The sequence below is a fragment of the Sphaeramia orbicularis genome, chromosome 8 (assembly GCF_902148855.1).
Source record: "Sphaeramia orbicularis chromosome 8, fSphaOr1.1, whole genome shotgun sequence".
Classification (NCBI taxonomy): domain Eukaryota; kingdom Metazoa; phylum Chordata; class Actinopteri; order Kurtiformes; family Apogonidae; genus Sphaeramia; species Sphaeramia orbicularis.
In genome coordinates this window covers 26,800,557-26,814,435 of record NC_043964.1, presented here as the reverse complement: position 1 = coordinate 26,814,435, position 13,879 = coordinate 26,800,557, and the positions used below count along the sequence as shown (strand labels likewise).

Here is a 13,879-nt window from a genome sequence, read left to right as displayed (position 1 = left end):
TAGAGGGACAGATCTGCGTACAAATGAGTGAATCTGACCTATCAGAACCACAATACAACCACCAACAAAGTCAATGCCCAAAGCAAATTATCAGTGGAAAACCAAAACGAAAAAAGAAAGTTTATCCTATTATATAAAAGAAACACTTTATACAATTGTAGTGTTGCGTACACAGCCATAAAGGTAAAGTAAAAAGTACAGGTAAAAAATAAAGTAAACACTTAATCCCACCCCCTTTTTCCTAAATTATGTATTACATGTCAACCTCCTGATATTAGTCTAAGCTGCAAGTTTATAGTTAATCACCAAAACAATGAGCATCCCACCAGAGGAAAAGTAAAAAAAGACAAATAATAATTACAATGATAAATAAATAACCAGCACACCCAGAGATAAATGAGAAAACACTGGAATGTTGTTAGTATTTGTAGACACAGGCTGTACAGGTTTATATTAAAAAATAATAATAATAATAAAGCAGCAATATCATGTAATATCTGTATCATGTAAGATGTTTACATGCTAAAAGTTCTGCAGAGTAAAGGTTTTTTAGGTTTTGAGTTGTCAGGCTTTCAGACATATTTAATTGCAGTAATTTGGAATACCCATTTCCCTTTTAGTCAAACATATTTTCTTTTGATGTGAATGAATACAAAATGTTTGTCCACAATGAGGCACTCCGCTGCAACCTCAGAAGCCGTAGAAGCAAAGTTGAAATGATGTTAATTAACACTTATCATTTTGGACATGTCTGTTAAATAAACCTGCAGATTCAAAGTGCTAATGCACACTGAAGGCTGAGATGACAGATGCGTTATGAAAATTATGACACTTTTTTTACTGGCCTTTATTGGCCTTTCATACTTTTTCCTTTTTTGTGTCTGTTTTATAAAGCTCCATCAGCTGTGATCAGACAGTTATTGTTCACCTCTGCAGAAAGTGTAAATTCACATCCATTCGCTCCAAGTGTCACCATTTAGAGTCTGAAACTGTCAAGATGTTTCCACATTCAGCTGCTGAAGGAAATGTGTCTGTGTTTAATGCATGTTCTTTATGGACATCGCAGATATGTTTTAGGGTCCAGTTTGGAGCTTTTACAAGTATGATGTTGAAACTGTCACTTTTCAGATGTTTACAAAACAAGAAGCATCCAGTTAGCTTTACAAATTGAATATGCAGTCATGAAAAAAAAATTATTAGACCATCAAAAGTCATCAAAAACAAAGATTATGCAATCAAAAGCTAACTCCTGTGTGTACCATGTGACTAAAACAGACAGAAAAAACATACATGGAATGCCTGAAAGCACTGTTTTTGGAAGTACACTGCCATAGCTATTGAAGAAAGAACTTAAGTGATTGTGTTTATTATCAAAAAAAACATGGAAAATGGCTAGATATCAGCTCTTAAATTAATTAATTAAACTCTTTTGAGCTATTTTTGTTGTTATCATTATATTAGTCCAAACAAATGTATTCAGAATTCAGATAGGATTATACCTGTACTTGTTTTGTGGAAATAACAGACACTGGAGTTATCATAGTGCATGAAATCTTTTACATTTTGGGGGAAAGTCTTTGCACATATTTTCAATATTTAGTCATTTTAGGTTTTTTATTTGGTTATAAAGGAAAATACACAGACTACTGATCATTTCAAGATGTATATTTTTCCACCTAAATATACAAACATGACCTAGTATATAAAATACAGATCTTATCATTTTTTCCCCACTACCTACTGTATTTCTGCTCATGGTCATCAATTCATTACGCGCTGGACCTTAAAGCTACAGCACTTTGTGATTATAGAAAGGTACAGAGTAAGAATAAAACCTGCAGTCAAATAATACATACGTTAAGTGAAATGACATTAACAACTACGCTGGACATAGAGTTAAACTAAATCATCGAGTTAAACTAATTCACTTGAATTCATCTCCCCTTGTAATGTTCCTCCTTTTCACTGTGGCTCCATGTCATTTGGTTTCTATTAAACATATTTAATGAGCATTTTGAGGATTTATATTCGGAGTTTTTAATGAAAACATCAACACTTACCAAATTTCACTAATTATTTTTTCCTCTCGCCTAACATCACTTCCTGAAAAACAGTAGATGTGCATCAAGGAGACACAGAAAAAAATTTTTGACAAAAATTCTAAAGTTGCAAAGATTTAACTTTCTTGAAATTCTAACATGTCTGGTCCAATTGGTCAGGTGGACTAATGAAAAGACATAATTTTTCCTCTCTCATCCAATAGAAGAAAAAAATAGATGAAAACAGTGACAGAATGCTCAGCTTCTTCTACTCTGTTTATTATTCGAGTGTAGCGTCTACAGCACTTCCTTCTGATGCCATTATTCATTCCAAGCCACTTTATAGAAAAGCACATTATTTATATTTCCAACGGTGCAAGTTGAATTTCCAGGTTACAGAAACACAGCATCACAAAACGTGCTAAAAGTGTAAATTTTGAAGCAGATATTATGACTTGTTTAACCCTCTGTGACCTGAACGTCTCCAGTCTATGTCTTCATCATAATATAATAACGATAAAAAAGGAAATATTATTCTGAATTCCTCCAAATTGCAAAGTGTACAGCATAACATCTCTTTATCCTGCCCACAAAAGGTTTTATGCTAATTAGAGTTGGAGGACTCATTTGTCTTACTTAAGATGGAGGAACTAACCCCTTATTTTTCAAAGAAATTGAAAGTCAATCAGATGGTAGAGAGGAGCCGAACACCAGGAACAAAGCCACCAGAATGAAGCTTTTCATAATGTGCTCATTTGTCACCGGCTCTCGGCTGCATCGTGCTACATGAGGTGGGCAAATCACGGCTGCCCGCGACAATTTTATCACACTCATTGCACGTATAGCTATGAATCTCAATGCTGAAGCGGTACGCAGCCATGAAATAAGAGCATATGAGCTTTGATCACCTTGACTGCCTTAAAGGATCAAGGAAACACTATCTGCTTTATGTACATAGTAAATTCTGTATGGTCACCAGATTAATGCAAGAAAGATGATGTAGATACATTATTCAGTGACTGTTTCAAATTATACTGAAGCCTCTGACGTACAGATAAAATACTCGAAGCCATATGCAGGGTGGAGCGATACGGACCAAAAAAAAACATCTATGTTTTTAACCTGAATGACAATATGCATGGCATGATCCATATCTGTATTTTCTATAACCGTATGTCACAGAGAAATGACTAAAATATCTAAGAAAAACAACCTATGAGATAAATTAAACAATGCCTGTAGTGTTTCCCAGAGATTTGGATTCTCTCAGGGAAGTACCACTTTAACCTACAGGAGTTTGTGTTTTTTCTGCTACTAAAGAATTATAGTAAATGAAGTTCGATGTTAGATGTTTAGTTCAGATCAGTTCACTGTGGTATTTCAGTGAGCTGCTGGTGGCTGCAGGTGTCAGGCCATGAAGTAAAGAGCTAAAAACTCAAGACTATGTGCAGTAACACTAAGTCACTAATTGGTAGCACTGAAAAAAAACTCCCACAAAACTTCTCTTCTTAATAAAAGTAAATATATATTTTTTTAGGAGTCATTATTGTCTGATTGGCTTTGTTTGGACTAAGTGTTCTGGTGGACATTTTTGTAAATTATTCCTCTTGTTTGTCATATAAGTTGTATTAGTGCTCATAGTGCCTAATAAAGAATCTTGACAAAAAATAGTTCCACACTCAAATATTCAGCCTTAGAGTTATTTAGTCTTTCATTACAGCACATATTTACTGTGACGTTTTATGGACTTAATGCTGTCGATCCTAGACCTGACCAACTGAAGCTAACCCCAGATCATAACACTGCCCCCACACGCTTGTACTGTAGGCACTATGCATGATGGGTAATCACTCTGGAATAGGATCAGTCTGGACTCATCAAACCACATGACCTTTTTCTGTTGAAACACTGATCAATTTCATGTTGTGTAAGAAATGAGAATCTCCCTAAACTGTTAAAGAACTTAAGCAGATTAATCACTGCAGTAATTATCCAGTAAAGGTTAAGTCTAGGCTGTGGACCATTGTATATCGTATGATTTTTTTAATTGTTTTTTGTTTTTTTTTCCTGAGTCCTTTTGTAGTTAAAAGGTGAAACACTGGCACGGCTTTATGAGAAACCAAGTTCTGTAACACAACCATGGAATATATCAGTATAAATATATAAGTGACATGAACTATTCTTGATGGCGTTAAAAATATGGTGTTCTGTGACAATAAGTTCATTTCCATAGGCATTTCTGATATAGTCGAGCATTTGAACATGTCAGTGGAAACTGAAACATGCTCATTTTTGCTTTTTTTTTGTTTTTTGGGGGATTTCTTTGCTTGTGTAAATATAATAGCCTATATGTTAATGCAACATTTTTTCAAGTAAGCTCCCACATGACTGATCAGCTTACTTATCCCTGAGTTGCAGGATTGTTTCAATATGCTCATAATGCACTGAATCAACGAAGGATCTTACATGATGGTTGTTGCAAAAATAAATACATTTCCCTTCATTCACTGGTACCATTACAACCCCTGCTTCTCAGATTTACTACTTCACGACATCACCTGGTCAGATTCACATCATCTTAAGTCTTTTATTCATACGTCAGGGATGTATGGATTACCCGTTTTTACACCATCAACCCATTTTATTGTTTTGAGGCTACAGAACCCATACCCTGAGAGTCAGTTTTAATGTAAACTTGTCATCTCTGCTAGGATCCATTATTACTTGAGACTTCCTTTATGGCCTTTCTCATTGGCAGCAGGACAAAGCCATTGACTCCCAGATGAAGTCTCTCATTTCAGTGTTTCCTGTGTGACTGTTTCCCTGTAGCTTTCCCACAGACCCTCCACAAACTCATTCATTTAGCCAGATGAGTCATTTACCTCTGCAGATATCTGTCAGCATATGGTGATTACACAGACGTCCAAATTGACACTCTGGGCCTTTCCACTGCCTCCATCTACACCTGACACTCCACAAAAGGACCGCAATGAATTGAGCACATGTCAAACCGCTGCATTGCCAGCGCCTGTCGATCTCGCCGCCTGTGATTTATATTACCTGGATGGGGATGACAATGACCTTGTGGAGAATGCTTCAACTTAACAGCCCCCCAGAGGAGGCTCTTCAGCTGGATTCAGACTGGGAGCAAACAAAGCCGCCGCTGTTAATCCAAGGCTGGCAGACGCTGTTCGATGCTCTGAGGAGTCATTGACTGGCTGTGGAGGAGGACCGCCAGCGTCTATCTCACAAGAGATGGGATTCCTGGACTCAATTAATGAGTAGAAAATGGTAGAAGGTGAGAGGTGATCAATCTCATGCGCGACGGAGCACGAGAACGCTACAAGTTGGAGGGTCTCGCTCCGCCAAGAGAATGACTTGGACACTTACACGTGAGCCATTCCTTGATGATTGTGAGAAGGTCAAGGACTAGTTTGATGGGAGTCGAGCTGCTGCGACAGCACTTTAACTGTATTGGAACATATGGTGGTCCAGCTCTAGTTAGAGATGACTGCTTCAAAGTTGTTAAAAAAAAAAAACTGATTATACTGATTATTGATTATACACAGATTCTCCATTCAATTACTGCGTTAGTTGTTAGAATTGGTCTCTGTTTAGTTTCAGGTTTCAGTCATGTTGTAGTTGGTTTTGAGTAGGAATGAGAATTGATTCCCTATCAGTTCTCATTGGATTAGGGAATAAACTATAGTACAAATGGCTTTGTTTGCATTAACTCTTCAATGTTAAATATGCACTAACATTTTGCATTTGATTGCAACAAATCTCATAAAGGGGGGTAGTTAAAGGAGTGTGAGATTTACCTACTGCAGCCTCCTCATCTAAATGTAATTCTAGGACTCTGAGATTATTCGTAAACAACAGTGAAAGCTGGTTGAAATGGTGTTAACATTAGGGTCACTGCCCCTTCACTAAGCAACCAATCAGAGACGTTCAATTGGTGCGGTTTAATTGGGTGCTGTGGTTAAATGTTTCTGCATGTTGGATGTATTTCCCCCTTTGTCATAATGGAAGCTCTGCAACTGTTGCAAATGTTCCTAGTGTCGTCTTTACTGGTGAAATACAGCCATACTTTAGAGGCTTCGCAACCCAAATATGGAAATGACACGATGACACATTTGAAGTGATGATCTCCTGGAACCTATAAGCAGAATTGTTAAGCAAACAGACTAATGATTTCAAGTAACTGAGCTACTTATCATTTTTTAACTATTTTAAAGTAGAAACACTACATACATCTCCCTCATAAGGAGTTCAGTGACTTGAAACCCAAAAGATATCCATGCAGACCTTGATCTATTACAGGCCATGAACTAATTTATACACTTGGATTCGATGTTGCAGTTTCATTACACAAACACAGACATTCACAGAATGGGGTGAGACACCATCGATTAACAATCTACATTTAGACCTGCATGGATGCACACAAAGCAAGTTTAGAAAATCTGCATTTTGGAAAGAGTTTTTACAAATCAAATGTTTTGTGACATAAAACACTGTGTACCTGTAGATTAGTGGAGTAAATGTAGAGAAACCTATTTGTTTTCCACATATCTGCATTAGTATGGACAGGGCAGTGGTAGAGGAATTGTTCAGGTCATTTTTTTAAGTAAAGAGTGGAAATACTTCACAACTAAAACTTATTTTTTCTACTGGAGTAGAAGTCTAAGGCTGAAGAAAATGGATAGGGTTGTAGTCTGGAACAGTTTTCAGAAAATATGGTTCACATACCTAGCATCACCCTCGTCTTCTGAGTTTTATGGGAGCCTGCATCCACTATGTTTCTCACCTGCCACTGTTAACATTCATATTATTGACAAAAACACACTGGACATGGATCGGTCAAAAACCCATTACTAGACCAACCCCTAAATCTGAAACCCACAAGGCAAAAGAAGAACCAGGAAGATGAAGACGATTGCAGAGTTTTTGTTGTTCGTCTTCACCCTGGGAGTTTTTCCTCTGGTTCACACATAACCTGAAGATTTCCAGTATGATTATCCATGTCGTCCTTCTTTAATCTTAAGGTGCTTTATGTAATGCGTCCGGCCACCCTCAGGCTCTCTTAATTAAAAGCCCCCCATGCCTCTTCTCTTCCTGTGCAGCTTGTGAACATTGACGCTCCTTTTCTTTCGCCCTCCACCTTCTCCTCCCAGACAGGTGGCCGAGCTCGGCATTTCACACTCGGGAAGGTGGGAAGACGATGAGAGTTTGAAGGAGAAATGTAGAGTAAGAGTTCACCGAGAGCAGACGGACCAAGGACGGCGTGTTTGTCCAACGCAGCCGACTGTTCATGGCACAGATAGAATGGTTTTTCCCATACATCTGTGCGTCCTTGAAGGCTGGTCTACTGCCCATCCATCTGACCTCTGGGCACAATATGGCTTCAGGTCAAAATGGAGTTGAAGCTTTTCCCAGAGCCACAGATTATGCTGGATGTCAGCCAGAGATGCATTAAATATTGAATACTTGGCAACAGGTTTCCAGACTGTTCTGAAGTGAGGAGGCTGGGAAACGTGTAGCACAGCAAATGAGTTTATTCACAATGAGGCACTGACTTTTTCCCACATTTAAATCCTGTCAGTCATTTATTTATTTATTTATTTATTTTTCATTTAGCTTTGACTTTCTGTGCCTATTTTATTTTGGATAAATCATGCTGGAAGGATAGTAAGAACAGCAGAAGTATGATCAATAATACTACAGGAATCAGTGAAAATCACTTTGAACAATGTCATTTTAATTAAGATGGTGTTACTTTTGGGGCGGTTCCCACTTAGCACCTCAAAAGAGGAGAGTAAACATTCTAACAAGTTTATATTGACCAAAGTTTTATTGTAGAAACTAATGTATTTAATCCAAAAATAACTACTGGATGTGGTGGGAATATAGTGGATAAAAAGCCTCTGTACTGTACTTAGAGAAAGCTTAAGACCTTCACAGAAGTGCAGAATATTTGCCTGTGAATATTTTGCTCTTTCGTGTTCTTTCAAAACTATTCACTCTTCTTGTGATTCTAGTTTGACAATTGTGACATGTTAACTGAAAACGACAAATTCATTGACATTTCCATAGAAATAGTAAAGGATTCAACATGAGTTTCAGTTTCTGAATGTGTCCAGTGTCCAGAAACTCCCGGCGGTGCTCATAGTTTATATGTTTACCAGTGTTGTTCCACACATTCTTTATTATCTTTATCATTTTTTTGCCTTTCGGCATTCATATTTTTCTCACATGATCAGTTCAAGCAAATGTTTCATTTACGCCTTCATTTGTGCTGCCAAGACCTTGGAAAAATAGACTTTGTTGCAAGTCATTTGTGTCCTCTGTGAAAGTACTAATGATTTAAAAAGCCTTAAGAGGCAAGTATTAGTATGTGCAAATAACTCACGTGACAAAAATGTCCTTAAAGACCTTTAAACTGTAGATCACACACTAAGCTGCCATTTTTTTCTATCAGCGAGGCCAAATGTTAATTAAGGATTAACAGAGGAAGAACAAAGCCAGAAAACATTCACCTTAAAGAGGCTGGAATTACATTATTTGTGTTTTTTTCTTTTTAAAAGAAATGCCAATTGTCTGAGTATTTCCGTATTAATTTAATACTCACTTGTAATTAAAACTGTTCATTACCTTTTTATTTTAATTATTTAATTATAATAATGACATACGTGTTTTAATGTACAAATAGAGAAACCTTCTTGTCTGAAAATAGAAGCATACCTTATATCTTACTTTGTCTCTTTAAATCCATTATTAGTTGAAAATATTTGGTTAAATATCAGGAAAGCATCATATACTCGCATTTATGAAGTTTCAGCCTGTGAAAGTTTGATATTTTTTGTTGAAAAACCTGTTGGATTGTGTTAAACTCTGACTGGTGGGATGCTTTCTACCTCAGTGTTATTGTTCATTGTACACTTTTGGAAACAGTCGTAAATGTCCTGCTGTTTGTTACTTAATCCTCTTCACTCAGCTCCAGTCTCACCGTCTTTACCTTTGATCAGGTTCTCCTATCTCCTTTACAGTCTGTCCTCGGTAATTGGAATGAATCTTATCCCCTGGACGTGCGTTAAAGTGCCACTGCAGGAGTTCACAGCGTCTGATTAATAGAGCCTGACTACCAACTCCAACTTCCTTCTCTTAAAGCACCACAACCAGCACTGGAAAACACCTGATTCTTCCACCTGAGTGACTCTCTGCTTACGTTTTTCCTCCAGAAGCAGCAGGAGTTCAGTCGATTTCAGTTCTGCATTAACACCACTATCTGTGTGTGTGTGTGTGTGTGTGTGTTTGAAGATAATTGCCTTTGCAAATGTGTGTCGAATCGGGTCTGGCATCGTAAATGTCACCTCGTATTTAAATGATGGCGTGATGATGAAAGTTCCTGACGTTGGGTGGAGGTGGGGGGTCTTAACGGTCACATGACTGGATCCGAGTCGGAGCGCGTCTAAAGGAGTGTTTCCAGAGGGAAATCGATTGTTGATGTGAACAGGAGGTGGAGACGGGGGCCGGTCCTCCATCTTCACCTGGGTATAATGACGTTATGCGGGGCCGTGAAGTGTTCGCCGGGCGGCTTTCATGCCCTTAACGTCTGAGGCCAAACAGCTGGAGGGTGGTTCCACAATAAGAGGATAAACTCAGGCGGTCAGAGCTGTTTTCAGACTTCACTTCATTTATTTATTTATTTATTTATTTAACCAGGAAATACCTCATTGAGATTAAAAATTTATTTTACAAGTGTCCTGGCCAAGTTCGCAGCAGCAGAAGTTATGCAAGATAGAAATCACAGCCATACATCCATAATAAAGATAAACATAAAACACAATAAAAGTCAGTTCTAAAAACATACATAAATCACTAAACTAAGAACATTCATATGAAACACCATCAATAATTTAAAAGACACTAAAAGTTTACAACAATGTTCCTTAAAAGCATCTCAAAGCAGAACCTGATTCAGTCAGTTAAGAACATCTACATCCTGATTTATCCTTTTCCTATTCATTTAGAATGACTTTACAGCAGGGGTGTCAAACATATGGCCCCTCAGACATACTATTTTTTATTTTAACCCTTGGATGCATAAGTGGGTCAAAAATGACCCGGTGAGTTTGTTTTTTTTGCAATATCTTTGTAATGAAAAGTTGGTATTATTTCATATTTGAGGTATTCCTCCAAAAATATATTATCGACATCATGCCATTTAAATTCTAACTAGCCTTTCATAGATTTTATGAAATTGCAGTTTTTGTATTACACTTCCCCTAGCTTCTGAAGGTGGGTCAGATGGATCTGCATTCATTTCCAATGGAATTTCATGTGAAACTTTGATTCATTCATTCATTTTCAGCAAAAACCAAAGGAGGTGTAGACATAATGGACCAGATGGTTTACACGTACACCTACAAGCGTCAAACACAAAGGTTTAAAATACATTTGAAAATGGTTAGAAATGTAAAACAAAACAAAAAATAATAATAAAAAAATATTTCAAACATGAAATCATTCTTTTGTGGACTAAAAAATAATACGATTGACTATTTTTAACATGACCTAAATGACCAAAGTGGCATAAAAACACATTGATTTTAATAGGAGTCATTTTAGACCCATTTATGGAAGAGTGGAGGGTCCAGACACTCGTGCAAAGGGTTAACTATTTTATATTTAACTGTGCTGACTTTACTTAAGATGTATGACAATATTCTTGGTGTTTTTTTCTTTGAATATTCGCCCTTTGCTCCATAATCATTATCCTCACCCTCATGTCTGTCACTCAAATTTTAGAGACTGAGACTTCTTTGCATTTTCTTGGAAATTAAGACAGCTATTTCTCTGAACAAAACTTACACTGAACTTTTTTTTTGGTGAAATCAGTGAAGTTTTTTCCTTTGTAGTTTTCAAAGTTCAACTGGACTGGTTTTGTCCTTGAAAACGTTTCATCTCTCATCCAACAGATCAAACCAGTCTAACTACTGATAAACAATGACCCGGGCAAATGAGAGCTTTTTCTTTCAAGTCTTTGCATTTCCATAAATATTTTCTATTATGAAACTTCAGAACTTGCATCAAACATACCTGTTGAGTGGAATGTGTCAGCATTATTGTGATCATTTAGAGACGACTTGTTCTTGAATCTGCCTTCTGTTTGTTCTTCCCCAGCTTTCACCATGATGATCATCTTGGCTCTGATCCGCATCGGTAAAGGCGACAGCGAGGGAAAACCCCCCGCCGCCTCCTTGTCTGGCGTTCCCAACCTGTTCGGGGTCTGCGTCTACTCCTTCATGTGCCAACACTCGCTGCCGTCTTTGGTGACGCCCATCTCCAACAAGAAACACGTGGGGAAGCTGGTGTTCGCCGACTACGTCCTCATCCTGGGCTTCTACGTCCTGCTCTCGTTCACCGCCATCTTCTGTTTCAACAGCTCGTACCTGTACGACATGTACACGCTGAACTTCACCGACAACTGCAAGGTGTTGGACATCCCGGTCCTGCGCTACTTCCTCGGACTCTTCCCCGTTTTCACCATCAGCACCAACTTCCCCATCATCGCCGTCACGCTCCGCAACAACTGGAAGACCCTTTTCCACCGGGACGGAGGCACCTACCCGTGGGTGGTGGACCGCGTCGTGTTCCCCCTCATCACCCTGGTGCCTCCCATCGTCGTGGCCTTCTGCACCCACAACCTGGAGTCTCTGGTGGGCATCACAGGGGCCTACGCCGGCACGGGGATCCAATACATCATCCCGGCCTTCCTGGTGTACCACGCCAGGCGCCATCTGGAGCCGGTCATGGGCAGAGACGCTGTCAACAAGCACCAGTCTCCTTTCCGCCACGCCTTCTGGGTGTGGTTTGTGTTGGCGTGGGCCGGCTCCTGCCTCATGTTTGTCACAGCCAACATCATCCTGACTGATACCAAGAAATGACACTCAGACACTCGTAGTAAATATACACGAGCCGTTGGACCAGGTTGGTGCCGACTGCAGTCCCACAAACAGCGAACGAATTTAACAAGCATTAAAGCGTCCAGATGTTTATCACCGGTTGAAACCCAAACTAATGAGGAAGCACTAAAGCAGGGGTGGTAAACTCATACATTCAGCCCAATATGGTCCCAAGTGAGTCAGACCAGTAAAATAGTAACATAATAACCTATGAACAATGTCAGTTCCAAACTCTTTATGTTTTAGAGTGAAAAAAAGTAAAATTACATCACGAAACATCTGAACAACCTGAAATTTCAGAAAAATAAGTGTAATTTTAACAATATTATCCCCCACTTTGTCATTTACACATGAGCGTTACAACATACAGATCACAGTGGATCTACAAATACACCAAACATTTAGTAACAGGCAGAATATTGATAAAATTAGTTTTTGTTGATTGTTGGTCATTTTGGGATTAATTTGTTCATTTATGTTCAATTTGTTGATGATTCTGTTCATTTTTACTCTGCAACATTTAGTAACAGGTGTAATATTGTTAAAATTGCACTTAATTCTCTTAAGACATTTCAGGTTGTTCATGTTTTTTGGTGAAAGAATAGTTTGTAAATTAAATATTTTCACGTAATTTTACTTTTTTTTTTATACACTAAAACAAAAAGAAACATTTGGAGCTGTCATTATTTATATGTTATTATGATAGTATTTTACTGGGCTGACCCACTTGAGATTGCATTGAATGTAGAACCTTGAACTAAAATTTTTTTTTACATCTTTGATTTATTAATTCTGGCTTGAGAAATCAATCAAATCGATGTGAAAATGATCATTTGGCCGATAGCCTATTATTTTGTTGCCTATCACTATCTGACTAAACTCACAGTTGACATCAATGACTGTTTAATATCAACAGTTACTTCTAAGGACACTGTTGATTCGAGACTTTAACAACTGTGTGAAACTATTTGAACTCAGATACTTTGGCTGAGTTATCACTTCATCAGAAAACCTGTTCGTACAAAAACAGATGAACATCGTCCATCTGTTGAACACAAAAAAGGCAAATATCAGCCAAAACTGATGTTCTAATGAAGCCGTAATTTATCATTTTCATGTCACTTCTGAATCCTGCTTTTCTCTCTGTCATGGCGTCACGGTGAGGACTTCAGTGTTTGTTTTCTGTTTAGATTCTCTACAGCAACACCTAAAAAAAAAAAAAAAGCTTGCTTAATTGCACTAAATATTACATTATACATTCACACTTCAGACTGAATGTGTAAAGCTTTGCACATGGAGTCAAACTTTTCCAGCAGTGACAAGAAAATGTGGCACTTGGGGAAAATAAGATGAATGTAACTCCAAAATTCTTAATATAATCATCTTAAATGTAACTTTAGATGTTGTGTGACAGCAGAAAATACTGTATAAACGTTAATTTTTCAATTATTTTGGGTCTCAGCTAATAGTAGAAAGATCTATAGCAAACATTAAACTTGTGTTCCTGCTTTTTAAATCTATTTTTTGTGGGATTGCATTTTGCACCAACTCTGTAGAACGGCTCTAAAATCTATTTGGCCAGTTTCCTTTATCCGAGTACACGAGGCCTTACTTGCTGCTGGTTGGACAGTGTGCCTTTTTATGGGACTTTTGTTGCGTATATACGATGTAATTAAGAGTAATTTATCAGATTTGTTAAGAGGGACCAAATGTCACGTGTTGACGTTCCATCGCAGGAGGTGGGACGACGCATGGCGACGCCGAAAGGGAAGTGAAAAGTCATTTATCAACGGAATGTGTCATCCACAACTAGAACTACACATCAGACATAGGGCCGTCCAAACACGTGGAACGGCATCTAAACAATGAAGA

The 13,879-nt window shown here is 38.0% G+C and overlaps 1 protein-coding gene across 1 annotated transcript in view; it reads left to right on the top strand.

Moving 5' to 3' along the window:
• tmem104 (transmembrane protein 104) overlaps positions 1-12,271 on the top strand; it is an 84,560-nt gene extending 72,289 nt beyond the window's left edge. The window contains exon 10 of the mRNA XM_030142099.1: positions 11,226-12,271. Coding sequence (XP_029997959.1) covers positions 11,226-11,989 — 764 coding nt within the window. The 3' untranslated portion in view covers positions 11,990-12,271. The remainder of the gene's footprint in view (positions 1-11,225) is intronic.
• The last annotated feature ends 1,608 nt before the right edge of the window (positions 12,272-13,879 follow it).